Consider the following 26567-nt stretch of genomic DNA (forward strand, 5'->3'; position numbering starts at 1 on the left):
TCTCTTCTCTCTCTCTCTTCTCTTCTCCTTTTTCTTTTTTCCTCCTTTCCTTCCTTTTCCTTTCTTCCCTTTTCCCTCTTTATTTCCCTTCCTCTCTCTCCAGCGGGCAGTCACGAAGCCTTCAACCCCGAAACGGACCTGAAAGCAAAACCCCAGAGCTCAGCATCTTTCCTCTCCACCGGCTGAAAGCAGCTCAGGGAGCGCTGCCTTCGCTCCTTCCCGGGAAAGCACCACCTCACACTTTTGGCTGCCGGTTGTTAGATTAATTAACCTCTAATAATTAATTAAATTATCATTAATTAACCTCTCATTAGAATAATGACGCCCCGGGGTCCCACCGCCGCGCTGCGGGGGTGTGCGGGGATGGAGCCGGGGGGAATTCGGGGATGGAGCCGGGGGGGATCCGGGGATGGAGCCGGGGGGGATCCGGGGATGGAGCCGGGGGGGAGCTGGGGATGGAGCCGGGGGGAATTCGGGGATGGAGCCGGGGGGGAGCTGGGGATGGAGCCGGGGGGGATCCGGGGATGGAGCCGGGGGGAATTCGGGGATGGAGCCGGGGGGGATCCGGGGATGGAGCCGGGGGGGATCCGGGGATGGATCCGGGGATGGAGCCGGGGGGGATCCGAGGATGGAGCCCGGGGGGGATCCGGGGATGGAGCCCGGGGAGAGGATGTGGAGGGAGCTCGGGGGGGATTCGGGGATGGAGCGGGGAGGGGATGCGGAGGAAGCCCCGCGGGGGGATCCGGGGATGGAGCTGGAGAGGGGATGCGGAGGAAGCCCCGGGGGGGATCCGCGGGCGCGGGGCCTTTTGTTATGCTAATCCGGGCTGACATCACGCCGCATATCAAAGCCGAGGGGGCCGCATATAAGGCGGCTCCGGGGGCCGCCCCGGCAGAGCGGCCCCGGCCCCCGCGCAGCCCGGCCCGGGCGGAGGTGAGCGCGGAGCGGAGCGGGGAGGGAGCGGCGGGGCCGGAAGCGGGGGGACGGGACAGGGGCCCCGCGGAGCCCCCCGGAACGCCCGAGGGGCGGGGGTGGCCAGGAACGGAGGTTTGCGGGGAGCGGGAGGATTGGAAAGGGAGGGGATGCATCCCGAGGGATGCGCGAGAGCCCGCGGGGTGCGAGAGAGAGAGGAGGATTGGAGAATGCAGGGGGGAACTAGGGGAGACCCGCGGGCATGCAAGGAGGCGGGGAGACCCGGGGGATGGCAGGGAGACCCGGGGGATGGCGGGGAGACCCGGGGGATGGCGGGGAGACCCGGGGGATGGCAGGGAGACCCGGGGGATGGCGGAGAGACCCGGGGATGGCAGGGAGACCCGGAGGATGGCGGGGAGACCCGGGGATGGCGGGGAGACCCGGGGGATGGCAGGGAGACCCGAGGAGGAAGGAGACTCGGAGGCTGCCTTAGAGCCCTGAGAGCCGGGGAGGGGGAGTGTGCGTGCGGGAGAGAGGGGAGGACCCGAGGGAGAAGGAGGCTCAGAGAGTGTAAAGAGCCCCGAGACCGACGAGCTGCAGAGGAGAGGGGAGACTCGAGACTTGCAAGGGGGGCTGGGAACCCCCCGGCTGACGGGAGAGGGGAGACTCGGGGCTGTGAGTGTGAGGGGCGATAGCGGGAGGCTGCAGGGGAGCGGGGACACCCAGGGGCTGCGGAGGAGAAGGGACATGCAGAGGGGCTGCAAGAGACGGGAGGCACTCGGAGCTGGAACCAACTCCACCACCCCCTGTTCGTTCCCTGCTCCCGGTCCTCCCCGCAGGTCATTTGGGGATGTGCTGCCCCTAACCCGGGCTCCTGTGCTCCCGGGGAGCCGCAGCCTGGCAGCAGGGGCAGGTGGATGTCTTTCCTTCTGGGCGGGAGAGCTGGAAAAATGTGAGCTGGATACTCACGGGTTTATACCCGGTTCAATTTTCCTGTTCCCGTCCCCGAGCCCGGACTCCTGGAGGTGTGGGATGGAGCGTTTTCTGTGTGCAGGAGTGGGACTGGCTGCAAACAGCCTTGGGGCGAAGAGGAAAGAGCTTTGAGTCGAAAACGGCTCCGCTTTTCAGGATCCCGCGGGCCACTTGCTGCTGGTTTGATCAGTGACCCGGAGCTCTCCGGAGCTGTAAACATCACGGCTGCCCCAAAGAGTCTCCCTCCCCTCCCCTTGCAAATTCCTCTTGCAAATGTAACCTGTGCTGGACCGAGTGGAAAAAAGCATTATTACCTCCCCAAATAACCGGGGTGCAACTTCAGGCCAAGCTTGCAGCTCTTGCTGGGTGGGGATGGGGGGTTAGATCATTTCTCTTCCCCTCCAGGGGTTGGAAAAAACCCAAACCGTGACTTTTTCAAGGCAGGGGGGAAAGCAGAGAATGGTGTTGGCTGGTCAGGTCTAGGGAGAGTAAAGTCTGAGACATTTTACACCCAATTGTGCAGCAGTTCAAGGGAGAGAGATAAGGGGTCCGAAATATCTAAACGGGCACTGAAAGGCATGGGCAGGATTAAGGGATGAAGGTTTCCAGTGTGCTCGTGGAAGGGTGGGAAGAAAAGAGCTCCCAAAGATTAAAAGATACAGAAATACTCTGAAAGAAGAAGTGTGTGTGTGCCGGGATGCTCATGGGACACAGCAACCCCAAATCCAGGCGGGCACTAAAGAAAAACAACCCGTGGCAATGAAATCCTGCCTCCCTTGTAGACAGCAGCGTTGTCTCGGACTTCAAGGGAGCCGGGAACTCGCCCCTAGAGGTTATTAAAATCCTTTGTAATAACAGCACTTCTCTAGTAACCCTTTACACCGGGGCTGGGAGAGCCAAAAAGCAGCCCGAATGGCAAAATACGCTGCAGATGGCAGAGAAAACACCCAGAAATATTCCTTGCCCCCCGACCCAATTGCTCCCCAAAGGCGGATACTGAGGCAGAAAGCTGCAGTTGGGCGAATCCAGAGCTGGGGGTCGGGTAGGATGTGCTTTCCCTCGGGTAAGGGTAAACCCCAAAGTGGTGCTGGCTGCTCCTGCACCCCCCAGCGCCTCCCCAAACCCCTCTGAGGGGGTGACAGGGAGCACAGACAGTGCCAGCTTGGCTGTGCCAGTGTGCCAGGAGATGGGCTGGGACACCAGAGCTGCGATGTGGTGGGCAGGTTTTGCTGTTTATTTTATTCTTGGCTTTCTCGCGGGGTGGGAATCCACCACAAAGACCACAAAAAGCAGCCCGGAGCCGTGTCTGAAGTGAATAACTGAAGGGAAACCCATTTACTGCTATTAATACCGCTGCTAAAATAAGCAAGCCGTGCCCTGGAGACAGTCAGGACCCCTCTAAGAATTTAAGCCCTGCACCTGGTTTGTTTATTTGTTTGGTCTGAAGAAGGGCAGAACAACAGAAAGAAAAGGAGGGGAGAGCTTTCTTGTCTCCTCCCGGCTGCTCCCCGGAGGCAGAAATGGGATTTTATGTTTACGAAGTTGCAGCCTTTTCCGTGAGCTCCAGGTGCCCGAGGACTTGGAAGGAGTGAGAGGCAGAGTTAATGAGGTGAGAAGGAAAGCAGAAGGGAAAGAGCAAAACACATTTGTTGTAACAGATCAGAGCGAAACATCTGCAGGGCACGGGCACCTGCATGGAGTCGGGAAAGGCAGTTTTCATAATTTGTCTTCTCCGCAAAAAAGAAAAAGAGGGGGGAAAAAGAAATCTGGAGAGAGGGAGGGGAGAGATGAATAGCTGAAGATTTGAGCTAGTCTAAAGACTTATCTTTTTTTTTTTTCCTTTTTCCCGAGGAGTTGCACAGACCTTTTGGAGAGGGGGATTAAAAAACCCCCCTAAAGTGAAGCAGCGAATGAAGTCTTGCCATGTGCAGGGTTAAATGGAAACACACAATCAGACCATAACTCAGGGGGTAATTCAAGCCATACGGGTTGTCTGTCTGTTGACTCGAAGGTTGTATCAAGGCTTGGCAAGGGAGGGGACTGAGAGGGGATAATCCAAACTTTTTCGTGATTCATAAACCACTCCTTTGCAATCGGGGGAATGGATTTCTCCCGGGCCACGACTCGCTGAGCTTCAGAGTTAACGCAGCTCGGGCTCTTTCTCTCCCTCTCCTTTCAGGTTGTTCACCTCCAAGAACAAGCAATACCCAGACTGAAGGGAAATACGCTGTGTGAAAAATCAGAGAACTCCTTTTTTTTGTTTGTTTTTTAAATTTTTCTTCGGAGAAGCTGATTTCCCCTGGCAAGAGGGGGAAGGTGGAGAGAATGAAACCAAGCCTGCGATTTTTCTTCGCTGGTTTTCTGTCGCTGATTCTGCAGACGGGGCTTTGCTATGGGATAAAATGGATGTAAGTACCTGGCTGTCTCTCTGCATTTTTCACGTTTTTCTGGGCACTGCTGGTCTCTCACAGTTTGTACAACTGCTGTAAAGCTGTTCAAAGAGCAGCAGTTCTCGGGCATTCATTGATTTCGAGTGTGTGTACTAGGGGCTTGTGCTAACAATGTGTCTCCATCTTCTTTCCAAAATACGCGTGATTCAGGCTTGGTTTTGTGGGTTTTTCGTCTCCTCATTGATACCAAAGGAAAGGCACACACTTGAGCAGCTCACATGAGCCACTTAATGAAGTTTCTGGCGTTAGGTCCTGCCTCGCTGGGGAACTCTCCCACCAGGAGCACTGGTCGTGCTGAGTAGGAGCTGAGAGCAGTGGGAGAGGCAGCTGAGATAATGCCACTGATCTCCAACCACAGGGGATGCTTGACAGATAACATGGGGGTTTTTTTGTGGACCTTTTAACCTTTGGATTTTGTGAAGGGTGTTAAAAATGAGGCGGGGGGGGGGGGGGGGGGAGAGGAGAGTGAAGAAATACCAGGGAGTGTGGTCAAGTCTGGATTGAGTTTCCGTGGAGGTAATGCCACTGCAAACAAAGTGAAAACATCCCTATCTCCTTTCTTGGCTTCAGCCAGCGATCAATTAGTTGCTCACTGCAAAATAAACAAACAAGCCCCTCCAGCACCAATCTGGTTTCGTGTCCTCGGTGAGTGATCTGACTTTTCTACTTGGGTTTTATGGGAGCTGGGCACAAAATAAGTAAGGGGATGTGGCTTTGCCTCAAATGAGCATCTTCTGTGAAAGCCAAGCCCAGTCACACACAGTGCCAGGAAGACTGTGGTGCATTGAGGCAAAGATCTTTGGGTTAGCTGGGGAAACTGGGACAAGAGGTTCCTGTTTTGTTGCTCCTTCTGCCACAGACCCTGTGCTATGTCTGATTCCCATTCTAATGTCCCAATTCCCTGAGGATCTCTCCATACCACCTTTTATAAAGGTTCTCTTAAATTTGGACGTCTGCAAATTCAGGTGTCTTGTTGGAGCCAGTGTTTCCACTGCCCAGCAGGCAGCCAGGGCAGAGAGGACCTTCCAGCCAGCCACTCACCCTGTCCAAACACAGACATCCAACCGAAATAGCAGGTGATGTCCTCTGGAGAGGCAGGGGACTGCTTGAGAGGCTCCAGGCTCTAAGGACCACCTCGGAAGCAGAGGAGAGTCAGGATGTGATTTGCTCCTCACTGCCTTGGCCTTACACCTTGCAGCAGTGAGCCCAGCCCAGTCACACAGCCCAGCTGTTCCTTCTGCCAGCTCCCTCCCGTATTTAGGCTCTGTATTAGGACACTCAGCTCCTCAGGTATCGAGCACCTTGCACAGGGCAGGCACCTCCTTTCTGCAGGACGTTCAGTAACACGCCCACGGGGCTCTCCTGCAGCCTTTGTTTCTCTGCAGCACAGGAGGGAAGCTGCTCTGTGCCACCCGGGCTCAGCAGGGCGCTCAGTGCAGCACCATGTGCTGGGGTTGGTGTCCCGCTTCAGCAAGGTGCTAAATCGGGAGGGAAAGGCTTGGCTTCCTCCAAAGGGCAGGGGGGAGACGAGCTTCAGAGGGAGCCCGATAGCCTGGTGACAAGGCACTGACGTGAAAAATGCTGGAAGGCAGGGCAAGGTCCGCCCCAGCTTTGCTGGCACAAGCAGCCTTTGGGCCGGGGAGCGGTTCGGCTGCAAGGGCTGATTTTGGGGATGGGGTGCGGGAGAAGCGTCTGGAGGCAAAACACCGCAGTTGCTGCTCCTCCCCTCCCCAGCCGACATATCCCCGCTGTGGAAAAGCGGGTGGGGAGGATGAAAGCTGGGATTACAGCGGCATTTGAAGCATGGGCTGTGTCCGGATGTGCCGACTCGCTCCCGCCTGGAACCTGGCAGGGACCTGGGACCTGCCCTGCCTGTCCCGCAGCCCTGCCTGTCCCGCAGCCCTGCCTGTCCCGCAGCCCTGCCGGCAGGGCTTTCACAGCCTCGTGTTCGGGGTGGTGTTTCGTTTGCTGTTTCTCCTCCTATGGAGACACGGGCCAGTTTCCCCCTCTCCCCATCACTCCTTTCCCTCAGGGCTCGGGCTCTGCCCGCGGAAATCCCGCGGGTAACTCTTGGTGAAGAGAGAACCAAACGCCGAGGGAGCCCTCCGAGCCGCGGTCCCGGCCCCGCACTCACCCTCGGGGTGCTGCACATCCAAACCTGCTCCTTCCCTCTCTGCCTGCTGGATGGGGAGGGAGGGAAGAGCTCCAGGATGTTTTCAGCTCTGGGCTGGTCTCCCCGCTCTGCCCGCTGCGCCGTTGTTGTAGGCACGGTGCCAGAGCCAGGCTTCAAAGGGGATTTGGGAGGGGAGGGGGAGATAAGGACGCGGGTTTCGCCAGCCTGGGGAGGAGGGAGCGGCTGATACGGCAGGAGATAGGAAATTCAATTTTGATTCGGAGCGTGATGTAATGGCAGGGGGAGGGGGAGAAGGAAAACACGATTTTCAGCCGTTCAGGGCTTCCCTGTAACACAAATATCCCCATAAATGAGTAAAAGCAAGGAGAAGGTAAAAAAAAAGGAGTTATTTATTTTATTTCATTTTATTTTATATGGCTTATTTTTGTGCGTTGTGTGGCCCGGGTCCCCAGCTGTTGGCAGCTGGCACTGGGCACCCCCAAGCCTCCAGAGGGGTGTGTGGACAGTCAGCATCTTGTAAACATGACCTTGCTGATGGAGGAAGTTCATATTTTGGGCTCTTCCACCCAAGCTCCAGAGAGCTGCCCAGGTGTGCAGGCAGGGTGTGGGCAGGTCCCCGCTGGGTCAGGGGTGCTGTGGGGAGGCAGCCTTTCCCTTCAGTGCAGTGTGAGACCCTGAGTCTTGGTTTTGCAAACACTTTTCCATGCTTAAAGCAGAGGGTGGAGGGGGTTGCATTGTTTTGTGGTCCTCAGGGCTCGTCTGGTGGCTGGGGGGATGAGGCAGCCATTGGATATGTCTCAGGGCCAGTGCATCTCGGAACTCTGTCGCCTTCCCGTCTCCTTTTGCAACCCCTTTGCTTTCCCAGGAGGGCTTGGATTGGCCGGGCAGGTGCTGGAGCAGCTTTTTTGGGTGGAACTGAAAACTAGGTGAGCACTAGAGGGAGCTGCGGCCAGATGTGCTGCAGATGTTGGCATGTCCAGGCACGGAGCAGCTTTGGAGGCACTTCTGCCTCCACGGGGGTTGGCATCGCCTCTGTCCCTCTGCGCTGAGCGTCACCTTCAGGGCGAGAGTGGTTGTAAAGAAGCCAAATGCAGCAAGTGAGGTGTTTGGTTCTTTTTTTTGCAGGGCTTGCAGAATAAGCCCATGACAGCAAGAGCTGGTATTAGGAATGCTGTGAGCTTTAGGTGCAGCTTGGTCCCCTTGGGGAGTCCCTGTTGTGGTGGCCCAGCCATGCACTCTGGAGCCCTCCCCAGCTGAGCACAATTCCCGTGGCTAAATCCCAGCCCTCCAGAACCCAGAGGTGGCCGAGCCACACCTCTTTTGGGGAACACGGGGTGTCCCCTCGGCCCACCAACCTGGAGCAGCCTTTCTGCAGCCAGCAGAAAGCGGGGGGGGGGGGGGGAGAATGGAAAGATTTTGTGCTTCCTGGCAGCTCCTGCCTCTCTCTCCCCCAGGCAGGGGTGGGAGGGAGCCGGGCAGGGGGACGGGGCGCCGGCGAGGAGCCCGTCTGCCTGGCACGGGGGATGCCAGATGAGCTGCTGGGAGAGGGCTGGGGGCGAGCAGAGGGGGGGGACCACGGCTTTGAAGTTTGCTCCTCGCTCCGTGGGCAGCTCAGGAAAACTTGACGGAGCTCCACGGCCCTCTCGGAGCTGGGGGAGCCAAAACTCTGCTGGCATCGACTTCAGTGGGGCCTGGGCTGGGAGTCAGCTGTGCCCGCTGCTGCCAGAGCTGCCTTTGGCACCGGCTCTGCGAGCAGCTCTTATTTTAAGCTTTTGCTTCAGGGTTGGTTCTCCCCTCCTCCCTCCCCCCCACACTTCTCTCCCTCTTCCTCTTCTTTCTTCTACCACATAGATTCTGCTTCCCCGTTTGAGAAGGCTTTGCAGGACCAGTGGAAGTGTTTACCAGGGGTTGTGGTGTCCTTCCCCACACCGGGACTGGTGCAGGGCAGGGTGGCAGGGCCATGGGCTGCCTCTGACTCCCAGGAGCTTAGGCAAGGTTATTGTAACCCTCCTGCAAGCCTTTTCCAGATGAAAGCCTGAAAAAGTGAGGCTCCTGCAGATCAAAAACCTTCAGTGAGATCGAATAGAAAAAGCCCCTCGATCTCTGCCTCTCTTTATTAAAGTTTACCACACACTTCACTCTCCACAGCCGTGTAATTTCGTCTAAATCTTTCTGTTTCACCCAAATCCCTGCAAGATTAAGGGGTTTAGGAACAGGCATGGAAAAGAGTGCCTCTGCAGAAAGCAAAGCTGGCAATCTGAAGCAGGAGTTCAGGGTTTCACCAACAGTCCCCCTGTGAGACTTTTGGATCACATCACACGAGGGAGAACGGGGGGATGCCCCCAGAGAGAGGGGAGACCCTCCCACCCTTTAAGGGTGTTTTAAAGGGCACCAATGCTTGGCTGCTCAGGTCAGGGAGTTTTTTGTCCCTTTGCCTTGACCAGCAGCAATGTCTCACTCACAGTGGACCCTGTAAACCAAACACTGTGTGGCTTTTGCTGATACCTGCTGAGATCCAAAGGTGCTTCTCCCTATGAATAGGTGCTGCTCCCATGAATAGTCTTCTCATGGAGCCCAGACCTGCAGGAATGGGCCCATACCTCTCAAAGGACCCAACACTGCAGAGCATTCATGTCCTCGAATGAATTTATTAACTGCCTGAGATAATTAAAAGAGTAAACGAATGCCATGATTCATCCCTGCATCATATTTCCTCTGTAATTATATTTATGGCTTTCTGTCAGGATCCATAACTTCAATTGAAAGCCCTGCTATGCTATATATAAAGCAGGAGGTGTTTGGTTTGGGGCCTGTTTATTTAAAGGGATGGGTCAAATATGGATATCTAAAAAAAAAACCCCTGGAACAACCATCCCTCAGTTGTCCTCATCTTTCTGGAGAGTGAAGGATGGGGCAGGAGAGTCAGGGCAGAAGAGCAGGGTGTTAGCAGGAGCAAGCAGTGAAACCCAGATTTCTAGGGCAGCAGCAGGTAAAACTTCAGATGAAGGGTGTGAGCCCACAGAAAGGTGTTTGTCAGGGATTTTTTCCCAGACTGAGGACTGTTCTGCTAACCCTGCCCTCCAGGGCTGCTTTGTTCAGGCTGGCTGTGCCCCTTTGGTTCCAGTTTCCTTCCCAGTGCAGGTGATCCCTGGAGACTGGGTGAAGACAGGACAGAGACCCCCCACCACATCCCACCACGGACCAGACTCTCCTGCAGGAAGGGGGTTTTCTTTCCACTGCCCCACAGGTGTCCTTTTCAGGGGGTGGCCATCCCTCCTCTGGTGTTGCTGGAATTCAGGGAGCAGGGAAAGTTGCTGCCTTTCCAAAGGGAGGTTTAGGGTGACAGGGAGTGGAGAAGACATTTCTGAATGTAGGACAGAGACTGGGCAAACCTGGGCTGTCAGGGCATGGACTGGATGACCTACTGAGCCTCTCACATTCCTGATCTGTGGTTTATAAATGCACTTTTGGGTCTCAGTGAGTGACTGCAGCAACTGAGGTTTCTTTTCCATCTCCATTGCCCTTCACTTTTTCCTCCCAGCGCTTGGAGATGTTTCCAGTTATGGGTTCTCACAAGCAAAGGCACGATGTTCAGGCCTGGGAGATGTTCAGAAAACACCTTCCTGCATCTTGGAGTTTTGTTCTTGGTGGGCTCCCTGGAGCTGGGCTCATCCCATGGGGAACAGCCCCTGGTGCTGAGTTCTCCCCAGGGGGGAGGTGGTTTCCCTCTCCCATGAAGCCAGTGTCCTTCTCACTGCATTGAAACCCCTCTTCTCTGGTGGTGTTCACTCCAGGCCATCTGTAACAACACCCTTTGGTGTGTCACATCCCCTTTTCCACACTGGGGGTGAGTTCCAGCCTGAACTCAGCCTTCACCCCAACCTGTCAGGGGTTATTTCTGCTGTTCCTGACTGGTCTGTGGTGGTGAGACACAGGTGCCTCAGTGCAGCTTTCCAGATCCTCTAAAGGTGCTGAAGGTCTCTACACAGGACCAGAAAACGTGGTGCAGGATGCAGGAGATCCATGGATCGTTCTGGAAGGCCAGGTGGAACATCCCAAGGCTCCTCAAGTGTCACATGGCACCTCTGCTCAGAAAACTGAGCTGGTGCCCCATAGCACAGCCTCTCTCAGAGCCTTGGAATGCTCCTCCTGTGCCTGAAGCTGGGGCTGTGGAGTTCTCTCCCTCCTCCTGCCACACCCTGCCTGCTTTCCTGGCTGCTGGGACGTGCTGTGCTGGAGAATTTAACATTTTTACTCTTTCAGTGATGAGCTGCCTTGGCCTCCTGCCTGATTTGTGCTGCAGCCCATTCCTGGGAGTTGCTGATAGGCTTTCTGGGATAAGTTTTCACAGGTCCCCGGTGCCAAGGGCTGGGGGTTGGACACATCTCACCCAGCTCTGTGCTTACACAGTCCAGATGTGTGTGTCCCAGCTCAGTGCCTGGGTTTCCTGCACAGTGCACAAAGGGAGTGTTTCTAAGGCACTGTGTTATCTTCCTGCGGGTCTCACAAAGCACATCAGGCAAACTGCTCTCTAGATGTGGCTTTCTCCTGTCCTGGTTCACGTGGGAGGCAGGATGAGCTGCCTTCTGGAGGTGCCCCTCTCCCAGCAGGGAGCACTTCATGGACACCAGCGTGTGAGGCACCGAGCTGAACTGCAGGGCAGCACTCCTGACCATTAAATTAGAAATTATTTAGGTTGGAAAAGACCTCTGTGATCACCGAGGCCAACCAACAACCCAGCACTGCCAAGCCCACCGCTTTTTTCCTTTCCCTTGAAATCCACCGGCCAGAACTCCTGTTTGCAGTGTGTTTAATGGGCCTCTTCAAACACATGCATGATGTATGTGTTTACACAGCCAGCAGAGTGGGGCTTTCCCTTCCAGCTTTGCCACTGATTGTCCGGTGCCAGGAACGCCAAACTCCAGCCCCCTGGGAATCTGTCAGCGCAGACCTGCTCGGCCCCAGCGAGGACTGTGGCTTCTCCCTGCTGGAGGAGTGGCTGGGGTTACTCACCAGCAGCCCTGAGAGAGCTCCAACACACACAGCAGCTGGTTCAAGCCAGCCTTGAGGGAGCTGGTGGAACACAGATATGTTTTCCTGAGAGCAGGAGATCAGAGCTTATACCCCCGCTTTTGGTTAGGGCTCAATTTTAGCTCTGTTTCCATCCCATTTAACTTCTGAAGGATGTGCATGTTATAGCAATAAAGTGCAATGCACCCAGAAATGTGTCTGCTAACAAGCCAAACCAACCAAGATGGCTCGGGATGAAAACTGAAAGGCAACACATTTAACAAGGAGAGAAGGAAATATGTGTTAAAGTGGTTGTGCTGCCAGGATCAGATGCCAGTTATTGATGCAGCCAGCTAGAAAGTTGTTTTATGGGAAGGAATAACATTTATGACTACCCTAAGCAGGCCATAAAGATACAAAGGGAGTAGTTACACACCAGGCTTCTGCTGATCTCTGTGGGTGCTTGGGGGAGAAGAGCACAGCCCCATACGAGGTATGGCAGCACCGGCTCTTTTTTTGCTTTTTTTAACCTGGAAAAGTTGGCAGTGGGACACTGGAAGTACCAACAGGGTCTTTGAGGTGCTGTTGTTTCCTTCCACGGTGACAAAGGTGCTGGGGTTGGTGGGTCCCTCCTGGTTTGCCCGTGGTGCTCTCTCTGCACCTCCTCCCGTGGTGCTTTTGCGTTGCGGCTCCTGGGGACCGGAGAAAGCCTCACCTACGAGCAGCAGTGGTGGGATCATGGAGGGCCTTGGCCTTAACTCTAAGTGGAAGCACATGTTTTGCAAATTTGGTGGCCTTTGCCTGGGCCTGGCAGGGGATTTTCTCCGTAATTAATTATATGACATTTAGCATAATCCTTTGAGAGTGTGTGAGACAGACGCCGAACGCAGAACGCTGATAACACCAGTGGCACTTTTTTTCCCCCTGAATGCCACAGCCCTGGAGGATCCAGCTTTCTGTTATCATGGAACTGATGGGCCATTTTTCACTCTGCTGGGAGGTCTGTCCTCTTCATTCTCCAGCAGAAACCTTCCCATAGGATTTACACACTCAGTCAACCCGGCACATGCCCCAGGAGCTTTGTGCAGACTCCCCTCCAGAACAGAGGGAAATGTGCACTTCTGGAGGGGGTTTCTTCCCACCTGCCTTAAATGCCTACTTTAAATGAGACAAATCACTCCTCATGGCTGCCTGTCTTTCTCACCAGCTTCAACCAGGCCCCTCTTTACAGAAAGCTTCGGGTGAGCACAGGCCACCGGTGGAGAAATTAACACCGACCTAAAGATCAACTTTTTAAACGCGTTTTAACCCTTTTTTTTTTGTGCTTGTCTCCTCAGAGCTCTGTCCAAGACCCCCTCGGCTCTGGCCCTGAACCAGACCCAGCACTGCAAGCAGCTGGAGGGGCTGGTGGTGTCCCAGGTGCAGCTGTGCCGCAGCAACCTGGAGCTGATGCAGACCATCATCCAGGCGGCACGGGAGGTCATCAAGACCTGCCGCAAAACCTTCTCGGACATGCGCTGGAACTGCTCCTCCATTGAGCTGGCTCCCAACTACCTGCTGGACCTAGAGAGAGGTAACCAGCCCCGAGGAGGGATGGCAGTGGGCACAGTCGGCCAGGGGGTGGGAGCTGGGCAGGGGAAGGGTCTTGCTGCAGGGGGGGGACGTGGAGGGGCTGCGCAGAGAACGCGGCTGTCCTGCTCTCTGAGACCATCCTTAGGGGGCCAGTCCTGCCCGGGAGCTCCTGGCTCCAAGGCATCACAGCTCTTACAAAGCAGACCACCACTCTGGTCTGCTCATCCCATCGGGAGTCATGGGAGGAGCACAGGGGCAAAAGGAGGTGGGAGAGTCCACGAAGGGGCTTCTCCACGTGCTCCAAGAGCAGATCACACCACAGTGGACAAGCTGCATAAATCCACATGACTCCTTGCCCTGCTGGGATGTTGCCTTGTGTTGAAGAGCTGTGCTCCCAACGGGTGATGCCATGGGACACCTCAGCTGCAGCGAGCTGGTGTGTTGGCTGCTCCGTGGGGTCTCTTTTTGGGGAACGTTGGCCCAGGGGGCTGAGCTGGAGTTGTTGTCTCTTGCAGGCACAAGGGAGTCAGCATTTGTGTATGCCCTTTCTGCTGCTGCCATCAGCCACACCATTGCCAGAGCCTGCACCACCGGGGACCTCCCTGGCTGTTCCTGTGGTCCCATCCCAGGTGAGACACCTGGACCTGGGTATCGATGGGGAGGATGTGCAGACAACCTCAACTATGGTCTTATCATGGGGTCCAAATTTTCAGATGCTCCCATGAAGATGAAAAAATCAGGATCACAAGCCAATAAACTGATGCATCTGCACAACAGTGAAGTAGGGAGACAGGTAACAAATCCACGAGAGTTATTGTACTTGTACAAACATCCGTAGTGCTCGGTGGCTCTGTGAGGTTCAGTGGCTCTGTCAGCAAGGGAGAGGAGCAGGTTTCTCTAATAATTCTCTCTAAGTCCCCCTGGGAGTCAGGAGGCCCTAATGAGCCCTGTGTGACCGTGGGGGGGATGTCTCAGTGCTGCCTGAGAGTCGGGGGTGGCTCTGGCTTGCTGACCCCAGGAGGTGTGGTGGGGCTGGGCTTCCAGGGGCACTGTGCAGGAGCGGTGCTGTGTAAGTGTGGAGGACCAGCATCTGCAGCAGCTGCCTCCAGCCATCCCTGCAGCCAGGAGGGATGATTTCTTCCCCTTTTCCAGCTGCTTTGCTGGTGATTATCCTGGTGTCTGGCAGAGTTCAGCAGCTCACACCCAGCGCAGGGATGACTCTGACCACGTGCAGAGGGTGTGCTCCGAGGGGCAAACCCCGAGAGCAGCCCTCCTGCAGCTGGACAAATGGGTGGGGGACTGTAAAACTGACCCCTGCCCCCACCTCTGGGGCTGCTCCCACCACACACCCCGTGCAGACAGAACCTGGAGCGTGCTGAGCTCACGGGCAGCGCTGCGAGCCACAGGCTGAGGGCAGCTCTGCAGAGCACAGCCACGCTCAGCTTCCCTCCCCTGGGCCTTTTTGTTCTGCCACCGCCACCCTGTTTGCTTTGGGGCTTTGTTTTGCTTCGTTCAGTTTTGTTTTACTTCTGTGATGTCCTGAGTTTTCGTTTCAATCGCGGAGGGCGGATTTTTGCTCGGGGCACGGCGTTGCCATGGCTGGTGCATTCAGCCCTTCCTGGCAGCGTCTGCCCTGTCCCACCCAAACCAGACCAGGGCAAAGCCAAAGGAAAAGGCTCTTTCGGCCCCATGACCAGCAGAAAGGCAGAGTGAGAGTGCCCTGAATTCATCACAGCTGTGACATTTCTCTTGCCAAATCCCAAAGCTGCCGCAGGCTGAAATGGATGTTAATGATCTATTTGTGGAGAGCTTTGATTTTTTCAGCTCCTATGGAATTTAGGGGGTGGAAATGCAGCCCAATGGAGATATCTGATCAAAATTCAAAGTACTGCTCTGTCTGCTGGCTGCAAAGGCGCCCTGGGGAAAGCAGCCCTGGGCTGATAGTGATCACCAGGGAGCTGTGGGATCTCATTCCCTTTGCAAAGTAGCTGCTCCAGAGTGACTGAGCAGAAATGAGAGCAGCAGTCCTTCTCTGTAGCAGTCCCTGCGGAGAAAGGGCCTTCTTTAGCAAGCTTGTGGGATGTGTGGAGGTAAGAGAAGGGCGTTTCCTAACTCCTGCATTCCTTTTTGCAGGTCTTGAAAGCCTCTCTTGAAATGAAATGTAAGTGCCATGGAGTTTCTGGGTCATGCTCTATCAAGACCTGTTGGAAAGGCCTTCAAGAGCTGCGAGACATTGCACTGGACCTCAAAAACAAGTATTTATCTGCCACCAAGGTCGTTCACCGGCCCATGGGCACACGCAAATACCTCGTGCCAAAGGATATTGATGTCAGGCCAGTTAAGGAGACAGAGCTGATTTACCTGCAGAGCTCGCCTGATTTCTGCATGAAGAACGAGAAAGTGGGGTCACATGGCACCCAGGACAGGTGAGGGTTCTGCAGGGGGTGCTGCCTGCACCCTGACCCCAGAGAGGGAAGGGGGAACAGGTATGAATAAGGGGCGAGTCACTGGGGAGGCAGCACATGCCTGCAGGTAAAGAACATCTCTAATATATCTATCTACAGATGCCCAATCCTGTCAATGTTGGCTGTGGCCAAGACAGGGCTTCTGACACCTTTTGCATCACCCAGGCAGGTACAAGATCCAATTTGAAATTCCCCTCAGCTCACCTCCACAGGAACCTGTAAGGATCCAGCAGCTGCTTTACACTGTGCTGGGTCTCAGTCATTGCTTGCAGTCACTGCTGATCAGATGAGCTGTTACTCTAAGGCTCCTCTGAGTAGGTAAATATTAACCCAGTCAGGACCAGTGCTCCTATACAGCCTTAAAATAGCCTGAAAAACTACAAAGATATTTTTTACATTTTTTTTCTCCTACTGCAGTTCCAAAGTCCAGGTGTGTTTGTACTGCTCGTGACTCTGCAGAGGAATTTCTGTCTCTCATTAATATTAGAGATTTAGGGCCAGGGCAGGGTGCTGTCCCCTTCCACAGGCAGCAGACATGCCTGTCTCTTCCCATTCTCTGCTGAATTTCATCCAGGACAAACTAATTGGGCATCTCAGCAGCCTGAGCATCTCTAGGTGGGCAGACCCACCTGACCTCTCAGGAGCAGACCTATCAACAGCTAAACAATTGTGTGGTTCCAGAATTTTCCTACTGTTTGTTAGGTGGCTGTCTCATTAGTTGCTCTCTTGCTGGTTTGCTTTCCTTTAGATAGTTCTCATAATGCTTCTTTGCTCCGTGCTGGGAACACCAGGCTGAGGTTCATCTCCAGCCCAGCAGTGGAGCAGTAATTACCGAGTGAAGATGTTTAGGGATCACTGAGAATTGCAGGGGAAAAAAAAAACAAACATGTATTGAAACTGGTTTCTGAGGGGAAATGCCATCTGAGTGGAATTGGTGGTTTTGTGGATTTGTGTGGATTTTGACTTATTTGTGTCTTGAAAAAGACCTCTTTGTTGTGTGGCTCTGTTTTGAAATGAAAAAAAAAAACAACTGGTGGAGGTTATTTGGAGGTGAATTTTATAGGAATGGCATGAAATGAACAGGTTGTGTCAAAACCAAACTGAATTCTCTACAGATTTGCCAAGTAAAACATTTTCCACGAGCTGAAATCCTTTCAAGGGGGGGAGGGAGGTGTGACTTCTTTCTTCTTCTTCTTCTTCATCTAATCTCATTTTACAGCAGATCTCAACTTTTTATCCCAGCAAGGGATAAAAAAATACGTCCAGGTCTTGAGTGATTTTTTTTCCCCCCTTCTGGGGACAGGGAAATGTGTATTGCAGGCGTCCCTTTATCCGGGGGCGGGGTGATGCAGTGACTGTGGGGCTGCCAGCCCCGGGCCCTGGGGAGGGAGGATTTAGAGGTCGAGATACTCAGGCAGGAGGGGATGACTTTCAAAAGGAACCTGTCAAGAAATCCTTCTCCTCCTCCTGCTCAGCTGTGCAGGACAGGCTGGCTGTGGGATGGCAGGAGGGTGATTCAGGCCCGTGCTCAGTTCTAAGGTCGTGTGTAGCCGGGCTTCTTTCCATCACAATCCCTCTGCAGGCTCTCCAGAAGGTGCCTGGGGTCTCAAAGCTGGCACGTGCAACACAAGCCACAGCAGCCTGCTTTAAATTAGCAGAGGAAATAGGTGTAAAATGCACATTTTGTGCGTGAAAATCGGTCCGTTCTTCCCGGGGGGAACGGGGACAGGGAGGGGATCTTCCCTAACCCCCTCCTCCCGTGGGTGCCTTTTTCCCCTTTGCAGTTTTCCTCTAGTGAAGAGGACATCCCACTGCATTTTGAGTGTGGTGGCTCTGTTCCAGCCTGCTGCAGGCTGCAGATAATTCCTAGTGACAGGGCTGAGGAGAAGGAGCACAAAAGGGGTGCTGTTACAGAGGGCACAGCAAGATGTGGGTCCTGCTTGCTGCACAGAGGTGTAAAAACACTCAGTTGGGAAGAGCTCAAACAGGTTTGTAGTTTATAAGTCAGGTCCTGGTGGCATCTGAACATTTTATTCCTGTGCACATTCAAATTTTCTGGAGGGAGATCCTGTTGTTTCCCACTAGGCTCTTTTTAAGGTCTTTTATGGCAAATGCAGTCGAAAAGGATTTTTTTTTTTGGTGGTGGTCCCCTCAGTTCATCTTCTCTCTTCTCCACCACCTGCCCATTTGCTTTTTGGCCTTTTTCTGGGTGCAGAGGTCAGTCCATGAGGTGTTAGAGTGTATTCCCCTATCCCCACAGTCCAGGAGACTTCAGGCTGGGCATCTTCAGCATCTTTCCAGCCCTGCTTCCTGCCTCCAAAGGGATTCAGAGGGGGGGGAAGACCCCACTAACAACCCCTTTTCCCGTTCCTGGATTAAAATATTCATATTGCTGCATTTTTTGTTGCAAAAATTGCTCAGTTTTGTACCACATCCCCCCTCCCTCTCCCCACGTGTGGTGCTTGCTCAGAGTGCACCCAGAGCAGGACAGAGGCTGCTGGTTCCTTGGAACACCTGGGACATCCAGGTTTTCAGTGTGTGCTGCAGGGAACAATCCTGCTCCAGCAGGTGGGTGGAAGGGGTAATCTCCCTGGTGATCTCTCTAATGTGAGGGATCACTTTATGCAGACTTGCTGTGTGCTTTTCAGGCAGGAAAGGGAATTGAATTCCCTTGTAGTGGAAACCCACTTGGAAAAGGTGCCCCCGGTTACTCAAAAGCCTTTCAGAGCTCTTTGCTGAAAGGATTTCAAAGCCCTCTTCAGAACAAGCCTGAAATGTCTTCTAGGACACCTTGGACTTTCTTAGCTGGTTGAAATTAAGAAATGGTTTGGAGACCTGCCTGCCTGCAAGTGCTTGGGGTGTATCCAGGTTTCAAAGGCAGGGAACCCGACCCAAACCTGAGATCTGAAACCTCTTTGAAGTGCTCGGGGTCTGATTAAGGAGCTGAGTTATGCAACCAGTGTCCAAGTCTCCTGCAAACGAGACTTTGCTGCTGCCACACAGGCTCCAGCCAAACTCTGCGTGCTTATATCCCACCGTCCCACTTCCAGAGCCCCTGAAAAATGGTCTGGAGGAAAACCTAAAGAAGCTGACCTGTGGAGCTTTCAATACAACAAATTAACCACTGGGAAAAAAAATGTAAATGTTCCCCTTTCAGGAGCTGGGCCAGCTCTGCTTTTTTTTTGCATTTTCTCACCTAATGCCTGGGGAAGATTGAATCCTTTCTGCTCTGAGAGACCTGGATTTCACCACGAATTTTCCTGACCGGAATCGTGAATAATAAATTTGTTGATGGAGGGAATAATTTCATGCAGTAAAAATGAATCCAGCTCTCCTGAATGCATTTAGTCCCTCTGCACCAAAATGGAACTGGAGTTAGGGAAAATTGGGTCTGGGAATGATTTTCCACGGACCCTGATCTTTTCAGGAGCAGGGCTGAACTGAGATCAGCTAGGCTGTTACTGGAGATGTTTCTCTGCTCTTAAATGCAGTTTCCCCAAACAACCTGTTCCAGGGTTTTACTGTCCCCAGTGTTATGTTTTTCTTAATCTGAATTCAGACTAAACATAATCTAAAATCAAACTAATAATTTCTTGTCCTCTCTTCTCAGCATATAAAGAGGATTTCTTCTCTCTCCTTGTTGCAATAATCTTTTATGGATGGGAAGACACCTCTTCTTACACACTTCTCTAAATCAGTTCCTTCATCGTTTTCTAGTTTTCTAGTTTCTGAACTGCTCCTCTGGCTCTCCTGGGAACACTCCCACATTTATCTGGATCTTTCTCAAAGCGTGGTGCTTACTTTGCATTTTAATCCACTCTCACAGAACATCCTCAGCTCCTTCTGCCCCAGGGTTATCCCACATTTTTAAGCTCACTCTCTCCTCCTCATTAATGAAAATCCAGGCTGGTTCCAGGCTGTCCCTGGACATCTCCTTGCTGACATGAGCTATTGATAACTCTCTCTCTCGTGCAGTTGTTCAGTGTCAGTCTCAGTCATTCCTTGGGGATGAGAAAGCAATTTAAAAGTACTTAAGATTCTGCCCTCAAAATCTTACATGAGGCTGGACTTTGACGTATTTTTAGGGATGTCCATTGTGTTACACACCTCCTGAGGGACTCGAATTATTTTTCTCTTTCTTTCTTTTATATACTGTGCATGACTTGACACTGCTGCACCAAAGAAATAAACAGGAATTTGATTTAAAAGAGGAAAAGATCAATCACTCCTTTACACAGCAGTACTGTCTTCTGGGACTCGTAGCTGCTGGAGTTTGTGGAGGCAGATGGTTTCCCTGAGGTCAGAAAGGGCTGAGGGAAGCACACAGCCAAGATGCCCACAGGAGGATACTGGGATGTCAGGGAAGGAACATCCCTTCCATCATCCCTTATGCAACAGCCCAGGTGCTCGTGGGGTGTGAGAAACAGGACTAGAGAGAGGGGTCAGTTTGTGTTTTCCTCACCAGCTGGGGGTGCCCTGGGCCAGGCAGGCAGTCGCTGTGCCCCAGAGTGACCTTTCCTATGTCCCCACGAGCAGCTTTCCCTTCTCCGTGGGACTGATGGGGTGAGGTTCCAGTGCCTGGCCCCGTCGTCACCTGTCAGAATTGTGGGTGACACAGCACAGACTGGCCTCGGTTTGGGTCTCAGATACCAGTTGCATAACCAAAAAAAATATCTGTCCTTCTGTCTGCTCCTGGGACAGAGTGAACTGGGATCCACAGCGACACTTGGGACACGGCCAAGTGAACAGCTGGACTCCAGGGATCTCAGGGGTCTTTTCCAACCTAAGTAGTTCTGTGATTCTGTGATCTCCCCATAGCTTTTAAAATCAAACTCCCCACTCTCCATGTGGGGGAAGACTCCCAGAAGTGCTGGGATGTCCTTCCCTGTCTCTGCCCAGGAGCCTTGCCCGCGACGGGGCCAGAAGGTTCCCGCAAATGAGGGCTGCAAAGGGGGGATCTGGGGCAGCACATCGAGTGGGGTTTGTCCAGTCAGCAGGGCTGCCCTCCTCCCTTCTCACACAGAGATGGGAAAAGCACTGTGCCAATGCCCAAGGCTGTCCCTGAGCCAGGCCCTGGGCTGGGCTGGCGGCCGGAGCATCGTTCTCCAGCCGCGTTCCAAGTGTTGTGTTAAGATACAATCTCCTCCTCGCTGTTTTCTCTCCGAGGCTCAGGAGGAGGGCACTTCTCGGGGTTGCTGGAATCGTGCTGGACCAGGCCCAAAACAAATGAGACTGAACTTAACCCGTCAGCGGGAGCGGGGTGGGATCCAGCCCTGGGCTCGGGGAGCAGCTGCTCGGGGCAGCTTCCGTGGGCAAACTCTGATCCTTGGGCTCCTCTGTCTTCCCCCACTCACTTTGTCTCGAAACATCTCTGTTTTATCTTGTTTAAGGAAAAAAATTAATGTAATTCATCCAGGCCCACACTTTAAAACAGAAAACAAAGTCTCTGCTTAGTGGCATCGCCAGGAAAGCTTTTTAGAGGCCCATTTAGGTTCAGGATGGGGTTAAAGGCTTTGTTTTGGCTATTCAACTCATCCATACACAATGCCCCTGTTTCCTTATACCAAACTGAGGGAAGCTTGAGGATTTTTTAATAACATTTTGGTTTTTTCCTGTCTTTGATCCAGGCTGGGTGGGATGGGGGCAGCTATGGAAAGGTGTATCTCCCACTAGATCCACTTTTTATTTTTTTGGCAAACCACAGGAGTGGATGGGGGAAAAGGGAGAATCCCGGTACAGCAGGAAGAGGAGTTTTACTCTGTTTGGATGGGGTAAATGTCACTGTTGGGTGCTTTGTGTGCCTGGGGAGTGAACATCCTCAGTGGGCAGCTGGAGTCAGAGTGGGCCCCTGTTCCTTTGCTTGGCCATGTTGGTGAGGTCTCACCGTGAGCTGGTGTGGATGCTCCACACATCCCTCACCAGGCTGCAGCTCCCCATCCTCTCCGGGGGAACCTCAGCCTTTCCATCCCCTTGCAAAGCTGAGGTGGGTTGTCAAACACCCTCCCCTCTTCTAATGTCAACACGCCCGTACGTGAACCTTTGCTCTGAATATTTAATGCATTTACTAATACATTTATGAGGAGTCATGTGGAGGTTTCCTCGTGGAGGGGCCCTGGCTCTCAGGGGCAGTGAGAGGGCCTTTGGTTCAGCTTGGCAAACATGCTCAGAGTGCTGCAGACTCGGCTCTGCTGGAGGCTTTCAAAGGTTTGTAAATATTGACACACACTCCCCAACGAGGGGGATTGGGGGGGCCTTTAAACACTGAACCTGGAGAGGAATGCGAGGCAGAATAACAAACAGGAGGCAGAAGAAAATGAAGGAAGAACAAGAGCAAAATCTCAACACTTCATTAATCCCGTGACTTCTCCTAAAGCATTACCTCATGAGGAATTCCTATAAATCTCATGGATTTGTTTTCATCCATTAATGGTGTGCTCAGCTCATGCTCCTCTGTCCTTTCCCTGTCCCAAAGCAGCCTCAGAGCGTTTCTGTCCAAAATAGCCACGCAGAGCAAGATTTAGGAGAGATGTCAGCAGTTCCCCCCCTCCACAGACCACCTTTCCTGCAGCAGTTTCCAGCCTCCATCCCATTCACAGCCCCTGGGTATTGGGTGCATGGTGAGATTTGTTACCCTGAAGTGCAAGCATCTGACCAAACATGGACAGCTCCACCCTGGGTTATCTTTCCAGTCCACGGGGAAACAGCAGCTCCAGGACATGGTTCATCTCATCCTGGCGTGCTTTCGTGGCCGGTGACCCAACCTGGAGTATTTTAGGAGAACGAGACAGATGGTTTTTGAGCAGCACAGCTGTGAAGTGGCAATCAATGAAAGGCACTCCTCAATCCATGAGTTGCCTCTGAAAACCTCGGGCCAGTCACTTGCGAGCAGACAAAAATGAGGGAACCCAACACAAGGGCCGACTTACCTGGTGGGTCTGGCTGTAATTAAAAGCAGAAGCAAAACAAGCAGTGGAAGTCCGTGTGATATTTGGTGACTTGTCATCCTGCCCTGTGTTCCTGCCACGCTTCCTGCTCCTGGGTCAGGACCTGGGGTGTCGTGGGGCTGCTCACACTGTGCTGGGAGACAACCAAGGGGGAAGAAGTGCAGCTCTGCTGGTGTTGGCTGTGATTGCCCTGATAGGATCAGTGCTGGATGGTGGCTGCAACAGCCTGCTCGGGATCTTTCCCAGCCTGGGATGCTTGGCATGGAGCCTGTGCAAACACTGTGTGGCTGCAGGGTTCCCCCTCCGGCCTTTTCGGGTTGGGGAGTGCTGGACAAACACCGGGGTTTGTTCTTTAGGTTGTCCTCTTCTTCCAGCTCCTTTCAGACGGTTTTGGAGCCTGCCTGGGAACACAGATCGCTCGGGATGAGGAGTTTTTGCTGGGGAGGTATCCCAAAACCTTTGCTTGCCTGCCTGTGTGGGAGGCAGGTTTAGGAGCCTGAACTGGGAGTCCGAGCAGGAGCTGGGTGTGATTTTGGGTGTCAGAGCAGGTGATGTGGGTGCAGCCTGGGGGTCACCCTGCTGCCCTGGCAGGTGTGGGGGGCTGCTTGGCTGAGTGCTCCCCCTGCCACGTGCTCTGTGCAGCTGGGGTGTTCCTGTGCCCCGGGCAGCCCTGCAGAGCTGTCGGGCCCAGCAGCACCTGGGGGCAGTGCCTTGGGAACCCCTGCAGGAGCTGCACTCGCTCACAGCGTCTTCTCTCTTCCAGACAGTGCAACAAGACTTCCAACGGGAGCGACAGCTGCGACCTGATGTGCTGTGGCAGAGGGTACAACCCCTACATGGACAAAGTGGTGGAGAGGTGCCACTGCAAGTACCACTGGTGCTGCTACGTGACCTGCAAGAAGTGCGAGAGGACTGTCGAGAGATACGTGTGCAAGTGAACCCCCTCCCCTGCCCCCCAGAGCTGAGACAGCAGCACCAGCACCACCCAGAGAACAGAAAACATTGCCTTCACCAGGGGCCATTTATCTTGCAAAGACACAGACTCGAGGGGAGCTGGCAGGAGGAAAAGCGAGCAATCACACCAGCAAGAATAAGACCCTTAAAAAAAAACCTCCCAAAAAACCCCAAAAAGCAACAAACCCACAAATGTTCCCCCCCCATCAACAAAATGCTCTCTGAGAAGACAAAGCCTCGTTTGGGATGGTATTTCCTTCAAAAATACTTCCTATGGTTGCCAGTGACGTCCAGCCATCGAGTGCCTCAGTGTTCTGGGAAACAAAAGTAGAAACTTTCCCCAGGGGAAGAAAAGCAACTCCTGTTTGACAGTAAGTGAGGCTCCCACCTGCCTGTGCCTTCCAGCACAGGGACTGAGTCTCCATCGGGACCATCCCGGAAGGGAAAACACCACAACTTTACAGCAATAACTTTGTTGCCAAAGACTTCATTTTTAGCCGGGAATCACCCACTGGGAATGATAAAGGTGGAAAGGTTTCAGGTCAATCCCCTGAAAGGAACAACTCATTTTATTCTTGCTTTTACACAGGTCTGCTGCAGGAAGGGCTGTCCTTGATTTGTCCAGGCTGGATGGGTGTTCAAATTCAGCCGTGGAAAAAGTCCCCTGGGACTGGGAGCCCCTGGGGGCAGGGAGTGTAGGGCAGCCTGAGAAGGACCTTTTGGGGCCCACGAGACAGCAGTGGGGCTGTTAGGACACAACAACAAAGTGAAGTCAGAACCCAGCAGGAAAGCAAGACAAAAAGCAAGCCCCTGCTCTCTTTCTGTTTGCCCTTTGGGTGTGGAGCCCTCGGTCGCTGCCACTGTCCCACGCTGGGCCAGCAAGTCCTCGGGGAAATGTGCCACTGGCTCTTTTCCCTGGGCAGAACTGTCGGTCCAACCCCAGGACCCCGTGGAGAGCGGGGCAGTGCTGGCTGCAGGGGGGGCAGCCCTGGAGGGCAGCAGCCATTCCCAGCAGAAGGCAGTGGGAACGTGTCAGTCCCTGCCCCGGCACAGCAGAGAACCACTACCTGTGGCTGTAAATATTTCCTTTTGTACGCGGCTATACGGCAATATTTATATCTCGTGCTTTCCTCTACTCTACTCCCTACGTAAACATATCTATGTATATAAACAAGCATTACCCAGAGTGTGAAACGAGCGCTGGAGTTATGGGGCAGCAGCACAACGTTAGATGATGGTGTTTCCTGCTTGGAAAGCAGCTCTGATTTTCCTCCCAGGGATGGGGGAAGAGCAAGGCTGGAGGCACTCGAGAAGTTCCTCTATTCCCTGCCTCCCCTGCCTCTTCATTTGGAGCAGAATCAGCCAAGATACAGCCAAGACAATGAAGCAGAGCACTGGGAGAAGGGAAGAGTCACCGCTGTTGTTTTGCTGTTTTATCAGTGACTCCTCTCGTTGGGAACATTCCCCAGTGCCCCCGAGGAGCTCAACAACAAACAGGACCAACTCCTCTCCTGGGGGTTTGCTCCTGGCTCCTGCACATGGACAGGGGGTGCTGTGCAGAGCAGCTTCTGCCTTAGGTTTGGTTCCCTTTGCAGTGGGCATCCAGCTCTGTGTCCCACTGAGGAAAGGTGACCCTGGGGAAGGATGCTGCTCCAGGAGCCTCTGATGCCCTCCACATCATTCCCCACGCAAAATGCTGTAAGCAGCCGAAGAATCCCTCCTGCAAGAATGCAGGGGGACACTGGCACTTTCCTAGGCAGTAACACCACAACCTTTCTCCGAATCCTCTTTTTTCCCCTGCTCAGCCATTCCCTAGGGGCCAACTGCCTCTGACAACATGTCTGTGAGCAGCCCTGAGGAGAACAGCAGCGAGGGCTGTGAGAGCAGAATTCGAGAGATTCTGTTCTCCTCAGCTCCTTTGCTTTGCTGGGATGGGTTTGGCCTCCTGGCCCCCTTCCCTCCCCCAGCCACGAGCAGGCAAAGAGGGGCCTTTGGTGGTTTGTCAGTGGTTTGTCAATGGTTTGTGTTCTTGTCACCCCATAAAAACTGGTGGACTGAACGTCTCTGCAGTGCAGTGTGATGAGTGCTGGGTGTCTCTGGGCTGACATGCAGACAGGCTGGTGGCACAAATCCCACTGCTCTCCAGCACCAGGATCTGGCTTCCTTTGATTTGTAAAGAAACGGTCTGCTCTCGTTCTTTTGAGGAATTTTATTTTTGTTTCCAGTTTCTGATGAAGCCAACAAGGCAGGGATGTTCTGACCAAAGAAAAATTTGAGCATTTCAATGCTGTTCTGCAATGACTCTTTTTCTTGCTCCCTTGCTGATGTCCTGAGTCTTTCTGCCTGGTGAAAAAAATAATAAAAAGGACGAAATGCTCTCTAGGTACATTTTTTCAGCTGCATTCCGCTCCTCCCGTGTCAGACCTGTGATCCTCGAGTGGTTTTCTCGTGTCAGAAGAAAGCACCACTTGGCAGAGCATTAGAGGGCGTGAGAAAACCTCTCAGGCACGTGCAGGTCCAGCAGGTGGGACAGGGACCTGCAGCAGAACCTCAGCCCTGGGACACCTCATGCTTTGTGCCTGGGACTGGAGATGCTGACCTGAGGTGTCTAAAGTGTTTGGAGCTTCCAAACCTCTGCTGTCTTTGGATAATCCATCCTGGGCTTCCTCTGAATTTTGCTGCTTTGGGAAAAGAGCCCGTGTGGCCCCAGCCCGTGGCTTAAGCTGTTGCTCTATGAATTCCCTCTGTTACATCCCTTTTGCCACAGCTTCTGAGTTTCAGGACCCTTTTCCTCTCTGGAGCAGCTGCACACTGCATTTCCTTCGAATACCAGCCAGGAATAAAGACAGAATGTGCTCCACAGGGCCACGCTGGTGGAAGGACTCGTGGTGCAGCTTCTCCAGAGCTGTCCCTGGTGCTTCACTCCTGGCCCAGCAGCAGAGCCCGGGGAGCTCAGGAGGGAGAAGTGTCCTCGCTCCCAGCTGCAATTCCTGGTGCAAACCCACCCAGTTATTTCCACAGCCAGGGGGAGGTGTCCCCGCCCATGGAAGGGGACAGTTCCACGGGAACTGGATGACCTCCAAGGTCCCCTCCAACCCAAACCATTCCGTGTTCCTGTAGTTTTCTGTGTGGTCTCAAAGCTGTTTGGGAGCAC

At 53.6% G+C, this 26567-nt stretch overlaps 1 protein-coding gene across 3 annotated transcripts; it reads left to right on the forward strand.

Annotated features, from left to right (window-relative positions):
* Nucleotides 1-862: 862 nt before the first annotated feature.
* WNT11 (Wnt family member 11) lies at nt 863-25010 on the forward strand. 3 transcript variants are annotated; one of them, XM_064642711.1, is made up of 7 exons: nt 3134-3493; nt 4064-4292; nt 12816-13051; nt 13566-13679; nt 13764-13843; nt 15184-15476; nt 23223-25010. In XM_064642711.1, exons 2-7 carry the CDS (start codon nt 4210-4212, stop codon nt 23395-23397), a joined length of 981 nt encoding a protein of 326 aa, XP_064498781.1. In that variant the 5' UTR covers nt 3134-3493; nt 4064-4209; the 3' UTR covers nt 23398-25010. The 3 variants fall into 3 exon arrangements, with proteins under 3 accessions (XP_064498771.1, XP_064498763.1, XP_064498781.1); XM_064642701.1 differs by lacking the exon at nt 3134-3493 and adding an exon at nt 863-933 and having other exon boundaries at nt 13566-13843; XM_064642693.1 differs by having other exon boundaries at nt 3132-3493; nt 13566-13843.
* The last annotated feature ends 1557 nt before the right edge of the window (nt 25011-26567 follow it).

This window comes from Pseudopipra pipra, chromosome 2 (assembly GCF_036250125.1).
Source record: "Pseudopipra pipra isolate bDixPip1 chromosome 2, bDixPip1.hap1, whole genome shotgun sequence".
Lineage (NCBI taxonomy): Eukaryota > Metazoa > Chordata > Aves > Passeriformes > Pipridae > Pseudopipra > Pseudopipra pipra.

What these genes read in the sequence shown, in the direction of transcription:
- WNT11 (XM_064642701.1), top strand. Translation starts at nt 4,210, where the DNA reads ATGAAACCAAGCCTGCGATTTTTCTTCGCTGGTTTTCTGTCGCTGATT. An exon ending in TGCTATGGGATAAAATGGAT is followed by an intron (nt 4,293 to 12,815) that starts GTAAGTACCTGG and finishes TTGTCTCCTCAG; the next exon opens with AGCTCTGTCCAAGACCCCCT. An exon ending in TCACATGGCACCCAGGACAG is followed by an intron (nt 15,477 to 23,222) that starts GTGAGGGTTCTG and finishes TCTCTCTTCCAG; the next exon opens with ACAGTGCAACAAGACTTCCA.